The sequence below is a fragment of the Pseudophryne corroboree genome, chromosome 3, assembly GCF_028390025.1.
Source record: "Pseudophryne corroboree isolate aPseCor3 chromosome 3, aPseCor3.hap2, whole genome shotgun sequence".
NCBI classification, from domain to species: Eukaryota; Metazoa; Chordata; class Amphibia; order Anura; family Myobatrachidae; genus Pseudophryne; species Pseudophryne corroboree.
Genome location: NC_086446.1, coordinates 270,366,058 through 270,378,965, shown reverse-complemented (window position 1 = coordinate 270,378,965; position 12,908 = coordinate 270,366,058). Strand labels below are relative to the sequence as shown.

General features: G+C 47.1%; 1 protein-coding gene across 1 annotated transcript in view; it reads left to right on the top strand.

The window, feature by feature from the left end:
* Nucleotides 1–814: 814 nt before the first annotated feature.
* The window catches only part of ASXL1 (ASXL transcriptional regulator 1), a 45,469-nt gene continuing 33,375 nt past the window's right edge, over nucleotides 815–12,908 (top strand). The window contains exon 1 of the mRNA XM_063959077.1: nucleotides 815–1,080. Within this exon, the coding sequence (XP_063815147.1) occupies nucleotides 1,024–1,080 (57 nt within the window). The 5' untranslated portion in view covers nucleotides 815–1,023. The remainder of the gene's footprint in view (nucleotides 1,081–12,908) is intronic.

Sequence of the window (12,908 nt, the reverse complement as noted above, 5' to 3'; positions counted from 1 at the left end):
CGACAGCGACGATCGTTGCCGACCCGCAGGGCTGCGCATCGGTCGTCGCTGGCGGCATACACACTTGACGATAAAATGACCGACGCCACTCAAGAAGGGGGAAAATGAGCAACGTCGCTCATTTTATCGTTAAGTGTGTAATTATGGGGGTAATTCCAAGTTGATCGCAGCAGGATTTTTGTTAGCAATTGGGCAAAACCATGTGCACTGCAGGGGAGGCAGATATAACATGTGCAGAAAGAGTTAGATTTGGGTGGGGTGTGTTCAATCTGCAATCTAATTTGCAGTGTAAAAATAAAGCAGCCAGTATTTACCCTGCACAAAAACAAAATAACCCACCCAAATCTAACTCTTTCTGCACATGTTAAATCTGCCTCCCCTGCAGTGCACATGATTTTGCCCAATTGCTAAAAAATAATCCTGCTGCGATCAACTTGGAATTACCCCCAATGTATGGACCTTTAGAGTATTATCGCCCAGTGTGTAGGGCCCATTAGGCATACAGGCCAATATGGACAAGATTGTCAGTATTAGCATGCATTGGTATGGCGCTGTCACCTCTCCCCCCGCCGCCGGGTCGCCCGTCTGCCGTATCGTCAGTCGGGCAGCTCGGCAGCGGATCGCTCAGTCTGCTACGCTCTCGAATAACTATTATTACCTACTGTGTGCATTATGCTGGGGGCGGAGCATAGCTATCCACGTCACCCACCCACTCTCTCACATGATCACCGACCCCGCCCTTCAATGCGCAGTACGGCGCTGACGTTAGGGTGGGTGTCTCCATTCTCGCGAGAAGTACTGATCCCCTTGTCATCCAATACTCGTTGCCAGTCACTCCCACGTGATTTCCGAGGCGGGGCGGAAACTGTTCCCGCAGTGCATTGTGGGGAGTGTGGTTCCGGTTTGTAGAAGCAGCCCGGGCCGGAGCGGACTACAACTCCCGACAACCCCCACTCTGTGCTCCATCTACAGATAACAAGCTCACCGCCTAGACCACGCCGAGCCGCCCGCTGACCGGACACCATGAGGGACAAACAGAAGCGCCGCAGGGAACGCACGTGGGCCGAGGCCGCAAGGATGGTACAAACCGGGGAGAGAGGGCGGCGCGGGCGAGTGGGCAAGGGGGGGGGGACACTCGGGTCCGTCAGCTGCCCCTAAATGTAGCTATAGCCCCTGGGTTCCTCGGCTGTTATTGCTGCTCCGCGTTGAGCGTGTGCTGCTGCTAGTCCGTGTTCCTCCCCCGCCCATTGTCACTCTGTGCCCACAGAAACTTCGTATTCGTTGCACGCTAGGGTTATAGGGGCCAGTAAGTGAACACCATGCTGTGGGTTATAGTACTCCTGTGCACTACCACACGTACTGTGCATGCTAGGCTGGCTGCTGTATGTGTGGCACATACACCCTCTGTCTTAGTGTGTTGGGGGAGGGCAGTGGATACACATGGTGATGTACTTGGGGGCTGGGGGGGGGGGGTTTCACCGTAACACATAGTGGGTTGTTAGCCCCCTGTGATGTTCCTCCGCGGTGCCCCGCTGTGTACGTCGCTGCTTATTATTCTCAGGGAACTTTAGCATTATTCCTGCACACACCTCTGTTGGGAAATGCGAGCAAAGAGTCATTGCAGCATAGTACGCGTGTGACTGTTATTGTAGCACGTAAGTTAGAACTGAATTTTCCCACAGTGAGATATTTGGGCAGGGGACGGCATAGTTATGGAGATAGTTATGGAGTTCGAGGGGCTGGCAGTTACATATGTAAGGGTGTGTTCATGAAGAAGTGAAAAGTGTGGAGAACTTGCCCATAGCAACCAATCAGCTGCTCCATACAATTGTAGAGTATGCAATTATAAGTGTTATAGGCCCTACACACTGGGCGACTTTTTGAAAGATATGAACGATCTCGTTCATAAATGAACGAGAACTCGTTCATATCTTTCAGTGTGGAGACTCCAGCGATGAACGATGCGCGGCCCCGCGCTCGTTCATCGCTGGTCTCCCGTCGGCTGTGCATGCAGGCCAATATGGACGATCTCGTCCATATTTGCCTGCACTTCAATGCAGCCAGCGTGACGGGGGGAGTGAAGAAACTTCACTGCCCCCCCGCCGCCGGGTCGGTCGTCGGCCGTATCCGCCGTCGGGCAGCTCGGCGGCGGGTCGGCCAGTGAGTAGGGCCCTTTAGTTCAATGCTGATTGGTTGCTGTGGGCAACTTCACACTTTTCATTGCTTCATGAATAGACCCCTTAGCGAGGTATTCAGATAGTTAAGGCTGGCACAAATAGAGATGTTGGAAGGATACAAGTGGTGATGCCAGTGGGCCTTTGTACATACGGTAAGATCCTTGCTATCAATTTTGATCATGCGATTTCCCTTGAACTCCCCCAGAGCACAGATTTTGACTATCTGTACTTTTGATTTTGTCTATGTACGATTTTGACTATTCTTTGTACTAGATAGCACACTAGATAGTCAAGATTTATTTGCCTGCACAGTCTATCTAGCCTTGCGATACTGACCCCGTGGAAGTGCGCATCGGGTTTGAAACGGTGTCACATGCTGCCTAACACCATGAGATATGCGCTAACTTTCCTTAAGATGTTGACTATATCTTATAGTGTGTACACACCTTAAGGTGAAACTTGGTCTAACTCTCCCATGAAGCTTTATGGGTTTTTGCTGGTTACCGGGAGTTTAAAGTCCCCATACATCAGCAATCGAGAAAAATAAAACAAACAATATGCAGATTTTTGGATCCCCCCCCCCCCCCCCCCCCCGATTTGAAGATTCCCCAAGCCACCAATCTACTCCCATACATTACAGATATGTATCTGTGTTTTTCAAACCATTTTAAGCAAATGCAGATCTGCAATCTTGAAAGACTCTTCAGTTTACTAGAATCGGTCATCAAATTTGCTGTTTGTTACTATACACTAGCCATCTACAAGCCAGGTTGATCTGCGAAATCCAACATGTTGGACAACCTGATTTAACAATCCGAATCGGTTTTTGATGTGAATCCCGGACATTGCAGATTTATTTGCACATTTATCTGCAATTTGCCCCAGTTGATTGCTGATGTATGGGGGACCTTTAGTTGTCATCGGCTGCTGCTTGGACAGTGCACCATCTGGTATCTACTGTTGCCGGGTGGTATCGCTGCTACTATTAATCTTCACTCCTTGAGTAATGTCCAGCTGCTAACAGCATCTTTGTTGATTTACTCTGTCCAGTAGAAAGATTAAAGTGTGCCCTTTAATACAATGGTCACCAGATTGAACAGGTGTTACACAAAAACTGTCACTCTTAATAATAAGGAGCATATTGGCTCAAATAGCTCTTCTAAAATGCACACAATGCAAGAATAACATTTTACATGGGCTAGTAGTAGCTTTTATATACAGTTTTCTATACCCACTTATCTGTACACAAAGGTCAACCAGTCCCCATATTATTACTTTACTATTGTGGCAAGGGGATATATGTGCCTTTCCAGGCCATATGCTGCTAGTGGGCTGAGTCTTGTCCCCCTTCTCAGCCCTGGAGCCTTTCTGTCTGAGCAGGGGATCTAATCTCTATTCCTCTTGTCCAGACTTGCATAGTTTTGTCACCGAGGTCTAGCACCATTTCCAAACAGGAGATACCTTCTAGGCCTCCTGGGAGGGTACACAGGACTATTCTTAAGTCCCCAGGATTGACAGCTAGAGGTAGGACAGCCAGACACTGCTTTACCATTCTTTAGGGTACCTCTGAGCCCTGTCAAAATCTGGGAGCCTTCAGTGCTGTAGCTCTCCTGTCCCCTGTAAATCCATGGACCCACCAGGGAATGTGTTAACTTTGTTTAAAAAAAAATAAAACTTAACTACAATAATTTAGTTTTGAGTACAGCTTTTCAAGAAGTCTGGTGGCGGTGCTGTGTGGTTTTGGGAATATGGTCAGCAGTCCACATTCAGAAAATCTTAGCTATGCTTCCATTTGTTTGAGGTTTTCTGTTATGGGAAAAAGCTGGACACAATTCTTCAGAAAGATACTAATGATAAATCCCATCATTTGCCACAAGATAGGAAAAAAAACATTCGAATGTGTTCATGACTTAAATCATGGGTACAAAATAGAATTACATTATATACCCAGAGGAAGAACAGATGTGCCCTCACTGGCTTCTGTCACGCCGATTGTCTTTCTTGGTCAAATTGTGCATCTTATTTGCATAAACAAAACAACGGGGAGCAACAAAACTACTTTGCTAGATTGCACTGTACAATGTGATGTGTGAATTTTGTATAAATGTGTGCAACAGTCTGATTCTGTGTATGAAGTGCTGCAATAAAGTGGTCATTGCTTTTTCTCATGACCAGTTTTGTTGTGCTTCATCTGTGGCTTTGTGGGGACAATTCCATTGTTTTGGGTGTCTGGTTTTAATGCCTTTAATGGGCTGTTCAGATACCCAAACAGCCAGTATTCAGTTGTTTTTGGACACCCATGAAGGTCACACATGTCGCACTCAAACAGATAGGCTTTAGCTGTGTAAATTGGTCCCGTTTGGATGCCCAAAGTGCCAAATTTGAGCACATTTTTTTTTTTTTTGTCGCACATCAGGAAGGTTGCAAGAAGAAATTCCACCCCTGCAGTTAACACGTGTTTAAAGCGAGCAACATTTGAATGTTTTGCGCCCCCTAGTGATAGCCAAGGGTGGGGGGGAAGCAATTTAAACACCCTGTATGTCCTTACTAATTCCTGTGCAGTTAAAGTCACAGCCCAGCATCTGTAGTAAGCAGTGAGTGGTATTTCGCTGCTTCTCCGATTAAAACTCAGTCATGCCAGGTGTCTTGCGTCGTATGGCATATAGACACCGGTGTATGAGGACACATGTATTTGTGTGAAATATGGAGATCTGTCATCTCCACATTGCTAAAGGCATTGCAGGTCTTTCAGACAAGAAGGCAGCTTCCGACAGTTATTGCATATACCCCATAGCCTACAACTAATTTCTGTGATCTGTCTTCTGCTACCATTCCATAGTCTTTGGATTTTCTTAAGGATGTATTAGACAAGAGTCCAGTTCTCACTACAAATAAAAATCAAATGATGGCGTTAGTATTTTTCTGGTCACCAGATTGACATCATACAAACTTAATATGTAATAATTGCAGTCGAGTTGGGTATAAAATGCTGGCGGTCACAATCTCGACATTTAGAATACAGACTGTTCCCGGTGAGTATTCTAACCCTAACTGCTTCCTCCCATAGCCTAGACCACAGGTTCTCAAACTCGGTCCTCAGGACCCCACACAGTGCATGTTTTGCAGGTAACCCAGCATGTGCACAGGTGTATTAATTACTCACTGACACATTTTAAAAGGTTCACAGGTGGAGCTAATTATTTCACTTGTGATTCTGTGAGGAGACCTGCAAAACATGCACCATGTGGGGTCCTGAGGACCGAGTTTGAGAACCTGTGGCCTATACCTAACCCTCCTCCTACTGCCTAACTCTAACCCTAGTACTCCCTTTCGGGATTGAAAGGCATTGTGACTGTCCGGATACTGACTTCATCCCCTTTCAGGGGGTGAAGAGAATCGGGCCTCGTATCAAACCTTTCATGGCACCCAGGGACCTTGATATGGTGTTAGAAGCTCTAACATCTGATCCCTTTGAGCATTTACACGATGTTCCCCTCGTGGTTTACACTAAAGGTGTTCCTGGTATCCGCCCTCTGCCTGCTGAGTGGGACATCTACATGTTCTTTAGTGTAAGGAACCTCTCCTGAACATATATGGATAATGTACAGTAGTGTTGACAAGCCTACTGTGGTATAGTAGAAACTACCTTTAGGTAGTAATGAAGAAATATACTTAATTTTGTTTCTAGTCGCAACCAGTGACAAAAGTAAAAATAATAACATACTGGATATAGTTATGGTTAAGGAAATTTCTTTGAATCTTTCTAGATTGAAAGCAATTAGGTACATGGGGTAAATGTTTTTTCTTTCTGTATAATCTTGGCAAGGACATACTCAATCCAAGCAAACTTTTACAAGAGTAACAAAGGTTGTCATTGCAGTATTACAAGGGGAAACCCACTTAAGGTACCCACTTAAGGTGATTGCTAAGGTAGAAGTAATAAAGGATTCATGGTGTGCACTTGTGACATTGTTAATCAATAAGAAGTTATTTCTGGTTACATAGGGCTGAACAGTGGAAATAACACATCGGCAGGCAGTATATGGTGATGCACATCTGGGGCGGTAACTATTACATGAGGGCCGACATACATGGGCAGCGTTATTTGGTGATGAGTGAGGGTCTGCACATGAAAGGAGCAGTATGTGAGGATAAACCTATGCAGGTCGTATGTAATGATACTCAACTGTGAGATGAGGGACTGCGTGTCTCTTTGGTGACACATGGCTGATGGTATCTGGTGATACGTACTGACATTGGTGGAGGATATGTAGTGACATAAGGGATAGCATACGAAGGGCAAGTCCTTATCTGTTGATACATGTCGGTACAGTGTCGGGTAATAAGGGAGGAGTGACAGGTGTGCTGTATCTGGTGATACGTGAGTGGTGGCATATTTGGGGGTATCTAATGATGCCTTAGAGGTGACACATGGGAATAAGAGCGAATGGTACATGAGGGGTGATACTTGGGAGGGGTATGGGACTCGGGGTCGACACCCATTGGTCAACACTAGAAATAGGTCGACATGAAAAAGGGTCGACGTGATGTTTTTAGGTGTTTTTTATTTTTTTGGTGTCGTTTTCTCCGCTAAGTGACTGGGAACCCCAATTAGTGCACCACGTCCCTTTGCATTGCAGGCAAGAGGACACTCTCCGCTACCGCTGCACTTGGCACAGGTTCCTGTTCCCAATTGTAGTCCATGTGGATCGGGAAGTATGAAAAAGTAAAAAAAAAAAATTAAACGGGTGTTGACCTAGAGTCCGGATACTACTTGGGAGTGGTATCTGGTGATATGCAGTGATGTATCTGGTGATAAAAGATGAGGATAACGCTGGCATAAGGAGTGTCTTGTTTTTAAGGGTCAACATTCCTTCCCAATTTTTGGTCAGTGGGTTTGTTATATGCGCAGACAAATATCAGTGATCGTATTGCCAAAATAATTTGTGCAATTTAGCTGATATTGTCCAAGACACATTGTTCAAGTGACTTACTGCAGAACACATTTTATTTTATTTTATTTTATCCGTAACTTAAATATTGCTGGGTTTTCACACATCAGTGCCATGAGTGTATTGAGAACTAAACACTCAGCCAGATGCTGCCTTATTAATAAGTTAATTAACGTTAAAACTGATTCTTGGCGTTATCCACTATAAGCACTGAATAGTTTTATACTTGACATGGGACAAATTAGTTCTAAATTACAGTATTTTAAATCGGTCTACCACCTCTTCTTCTTCTTCTTCTTCTTTCAACACCTGGTCCCCTGACTGTTAAATGTATTCATTGTCAGCCAGGCTTGTTTACCTTCCCAGCTCTTGTTGGGTAGCTGTAATGGCTGCCTGCATTGAGATGCTTTCTTGTGGTAGGTCTATTCATTTATAGCTACCTGACTAATGGCTTGAGGGTGCTAATGTACAGAGGCATAAAAGGTTTTGCTTTTTCTCTGTCCTCCATCTGGGGGACGCTGCGCCGTTACTTGTGGGTTAGAGGTGTGTGGTAGTGGAGATTGGCACAGAACTATCAAAAGCTGACTCCTCCCCCCTCTAACCCCTCCCATCTCCTTCCTGCTCAGCCCTGACCAGTTTTAGTTTTGTGCCTGTGGAGTACAGACACAGTTTTGATTTCTCTTTAGGAATTTTTTTTTTTTTTTATTATTTCTTCTTTCACAAATACCTAGTCCCTGTTTACAGGTGACAGGTATAACAGTGGAAGGGGTTAGTATCCCATTCCAGACTGCTGCAGGGAGGCCACTATACCTTCGGTCACTGGGGCCTTCAGAGAGAGAAAGAGAGAAGACAGCAGCATCAGGTACTGGACAGCCACAATCTGTCATTGACAGTATTGGGCTGTCCCTATTTCCTATTATTAATGTCCCTATTTCCTGTTATTAATGGTGAATTTATTGGGACTACCAAACTCCTCCTCCCCTCCCTCCCCCCCCCCCCCCCCCCCCCCCCCCCGAGCGCGCGATCACCCACAGACAGCACGGAGGCTGATCTGGGGTGAAATGTGAGGTGGAGGACTGTGTTAGGTCCGGGAGGGTGTTATTCACTCCCTGGACCGTTACTTGGCTGCCGTGACAACCGCTCTGTGTAGCGGCGCACGGGAGCCGAACTTCCGGTTTTTGACGAGATGAGAATGACGTCAGGCGGGCAGAGCCGTCTTCCCGCTCAGCTCTGCCCGCGCGCGCGCACGGCTGGTCACGGCGCCATCTTCTCTGCCTGCACACAGGGGACGCTGTGCTACGGAGGAGGATTACATACACAGGGGGATAAAAACCGCAAGTATAAAAGGGGGGGAGGGGGATCACAGTGTCTCCTCTAGTCTGGTGGCTAGAGCAGCATATTAACAAAGAGCAAGTCTAGTGGGTTGAATCTCAGATATTTTTTAACACAACTTGGGGGACATAGTTCACCAGAGTAAAGATGACCAGCAAGCCAGAGAAACCTACTAAGGGAAAAACAACCTCAGTGGTTTATTTCTCATGTTCACAATGTGGCACAAAGCTGGCTAAGGGGAGTGCTGACGCAGGGACCCTCTGTACATCATGCTCTGGTGCACCAGCGGCAGATCAGCAGGGCAGATCCACAGATCAGTCAATGCCCCCTTGGGTCAAGGCCATGGTGGACGCAATTTCAGATTTGCGTCAGTCAAGGTCGGAAGCAGCTTTGGCCCAGACTCAGGTGGAACCGCTGTGGGCCCAGAATATGGGAAAATGTCTCACTGATTTGACTCAGTCTGTAAATAAATTTGTAAGTTCGGCCAGTAGTTCGGCGGCTTCTAAGCGAACGCAGCCGTTACCCGCTATTGCATTTCCAGGAGAGGAGTTGGATACTCTGACATCTCCATTGGAAGAAGGGGAGGTAGATCCTGAAGGGGACGAAAATTCGGCTTGGGAAGATGAGGATTTATCTACTAATTCAGGTGTTAGGCTACTAATAGAAGCCATTCGTCAGACCCTTAATATTCAGGATGAGGCAGTAGCCGAGACTTCTTCCTCTTTCTTTAAACGACAGAAGAGACAGGTTACTGCGTTCCCTTCTTACTCGCACTTTGCGGATATTTTAAAAGAACCCTGGCTAAAACCGGATTCCCGTTTCCAGGCGCCTAAAAAGTTAAAGTTTCTATATCCTTTTACAGAAGAGGATACAACAATTTGGGAAACCGCCCCAAAGGTAGACGCCCCTATTTCGCATTTAGCAAAAGCTACGGTTATTCCGTCAGTACAGTCTGCGACTTTAAAAGACTCTACCGATAGGAAGATAGAAGCATTACTAAAATCTATGTTTTCCTTATCAGGTGTTTCTCTCCGTCCAGTTCTGGCGAGTGCCTGGGTGCTTAAAGCCGTTGATGAGTGGCTTGCACAGGTTGTATCTGGGATGCAGTCAGACGATCCGTCGGAGGCCATTCAATTAGCAGAACAGATTTCTGAGGCCCTTACTTACGTGGGTGAAGCATTATTGGATTCGGTGGCGCTACAGTCCCGTGTTTCTGCCTTAACAGTATCCGCAAGACGATCTCTTTGGCTTAGGGTTTGGAATGCTGATTCGGACTCAAAGCAGACCTTGACGGCAGTCCCTTTTGAAGGCGAATTTCTTTTTGGATCAGAGTTAAAGAAAATTATTTCAGATACTACGGGGGGAAAGAGCCCTTTCCTTCCGTCTGCTCCAAACAAACCAAAGCCTACAAGATTTCGGTCCTTTCGTACGCAGGGCAGAGGTAATTTCCAGTCCTTTCGACCCTTCTCCAGATTTCCACGAAGGGGATCATTCAGAGGTAGAGGAGCTCAGGCTACTCGCAGACCGTCCAGTAAGCCTGCCGACAAGCCTGAGGCATGACGCTTCGGGCCCTCTGGAGGGATCAATACAGGTTGGGGCTCGTTTACTTCACTTCAGGGAAGTGTGGCTCCTATCGAAACCGGATCGGTGGGTAATAGGGGTCATTTCCAGAGGATATATGTTGGATTTCGAAGAAGCAGTCCCAGCCCGACTAATTGTGACGCCTCTCCCAGACGACCCCTCCAGACGTCAGGCTCTCCTTCAGGCAACAGCAAAACTATTACAAAATGGAGTAATCCTTCCGGTCCCAGCTCCTCAGAGAGGTCGGGGCTTTTACTCGGGTCTTTTTCTCGTAGACAAGCCGGACGGTTCGTTTCGACCCATTCTAAATCTAAAAGCCCTCAATCCGTACCTTTCATCCCAGAAATTCAGGATGGAATCCATTCGCTCCATTATCGCAGCCATGGAGCCAGGGGAATATTTGGCTTCAATAGATATAAAGGACGCATACCTACATGTTCCAATTTGGACAGGACATCAATCACTTCTGAGATTTGCAGTAGGTCCGTGGCATTTTCAGTTTCGGGCCCTTCCCTTTGGTCTTTCTACGGCTCCCCGGGTGTTTACGAAGGTCCTGGGTCATGTCGTCGCAGTTCTCCGTTGCAAAGGGGTCAACATCACTCCATACTTGGACGACCTGTTGATCAAGGCCCCGTCACCGGAGATTCTCACTCAGAACCTGCGTCTAACGATAGAGACTCTACAGTCTTTCGGGTGGATAATCAATTTTCCAAAGTCATCTCTACTCCCGTCACAGAAAATGGTTTTTCTGGGTCTTCTATTCGACACCAACAGCCAGAAGGTGTTTCTTCCTACAGACAAGATTCAGGACTTACAAGCCAGAATCAGAACCTTGTTAAAATTGCCGGCAGTATCAGTCCTCAGATGCATGCAGGTACTGGGCAAGATGGTAGCCTCATTCGAGGCAGTTCCATACGCCAGATTCCACGCCCGACCTCTTCAAGCTCAGATTCTCCACTGTTGGACTCGGACGGATTCGCGCCTCGAACTGCAGTTGATACGCTTGTCGATAAGAACTCGTCAGTCGCTCTACTGGTGGCTTCACAGTCACAATCTGAGGAAGGGTGCGCCGTTCACGGTCTGGTCTTGGATGATGGTAACCACGGACGCAAGCCTCAGCGGTTGGGGAGCAGTGTTCCAGACTCATCATTTACAGGGGCGCTGGAGCAATCAAGAGTCAAAACTACAAATCAACATTCTGGAATTGAGAGCGATCCGGTATGCTCTCATTCGGATTCAGACCATGGTGCAGGGCCATCCAGTTCGGGTGCAATCCGACAATGCCACGGCAGTGGCTTACATCAACAAACAGGGAGGAACTCGCAGCTGGTCCGCAATGAGAGAGGTTGCTCAGATTCTCACGTGGGCGGAGCGTTGGATTCCCGTGATTTCAGCCATTCACATTCCGGGAGTCGAAAACTGGGAAGCAGACTTTTTGAGTCGTCACACGATTCATCCGGGAGAGTGGGAACTTCACCAGGAAGTGTTTCTTTCTCTAGTGGATCGCTGGGGAGTGCCAGAATTAGACCTGATGGCGTCACGGCTCAACAAAAAACTTCCGGTTTACGGATCAAGAACTCAGGATCCTCAAGCATTTCTGATCGATGCACTAACAGCTCCGTGGCAATTTCAGCTGGGTTACGTGTTCCCACCAATTCCACTGCTCCCACGTCTACTCCAACGCATTCGGCGAGAAGGCCTTGCAATAATTCTGGTGGCTCCGGATTGGCCACGCCGACAGTGGTACACTCTTCTAAACAGCATGGTCGTCGGAGACCCCTTTCGCCTCCCTCTGCGACCAGATCTTCTGCTTCAGGGACCTTGTCGCCACCCAGATTTAAATCGGCTGGCTTTGACGGCTTGGTTCTTGAATCCAACATTCTGAAGGCAAAGGGCCTTTCTCGTGCGGTTGTTCAGACAATGATTCGGGCTAGAAAGCCGGTGACTTCTGGCATTTACCATAGAGTATGGCGTATTTACATTGCTTGGTGCGAGAAAAGGAACTTGACTCCGCATTTGTTTAGACTTCCTCGCCTGCTCTCCTTTCTCCAGGAGGGTCTTGACAAGGGTTTAAAACTTTCTTCCCTGAAGGGTCAGGTTTCGGCCTTGTCGGTCCTTTTTCAAAAGAAATTAGCAATCATTCCAGAGGTTCAAACATTCCTGCAGGGAGTACTTCGAATTCAACCACCTTTTGTTCCTCCGATTCCTCCCTGGGATTTAAACTTGGTACTTAAGGCTCTTCAAAAGTCTCCATTTGAACCTCTAGAATCTGTGGAACTACGTTATCTAACACAAAAAGTTGTTTTTCTGTTGGCAATTGCCTCAGCTAGACGAGTGTCTGAGTTGGCGGCTCTTTCTTGCAGGCCACCCTTGTTAGTGTTTCATGAAAATCGGGTGGTGCTGCGGACAAAGCCTTCATTTCTTCCAAAGGTTGTTTCAGCATTCCATTTAAATCAGGACATCGTTCTTCCAGCTTTTAATCCGTCATCTTCTCAGGGGGAGGATTCCCATTTGGCTCTCTTGGATGTTGTTCGGGCCTTACGTATTTATTTGTCTCGCACGGAGGCTTTCCGTCGTACGGATTCCTTGCTGGTATTGATTGATGCTCCCAAACGAGGTTGGCCTGCCTCTAAGAACACTGTGGCCCGTTGGATAACTTCGGCCATCAGACAGGCTTACGTGTCCTCAAGCGTTTCGGTTCCTGACTCAATTAAGGCTCATTCGACTAGAGCAGTTGGAGCGTCTTGGGCTGTTCGCGGTGGTGCATCTGTTGAGCAACTATGCAGGGCGGCGACCTGGTCGTCAGTCCATACGTTCACAAAGTTTTACCGGTTTCATACTTTTAGTTTGGAGACTGCCTCTGTTG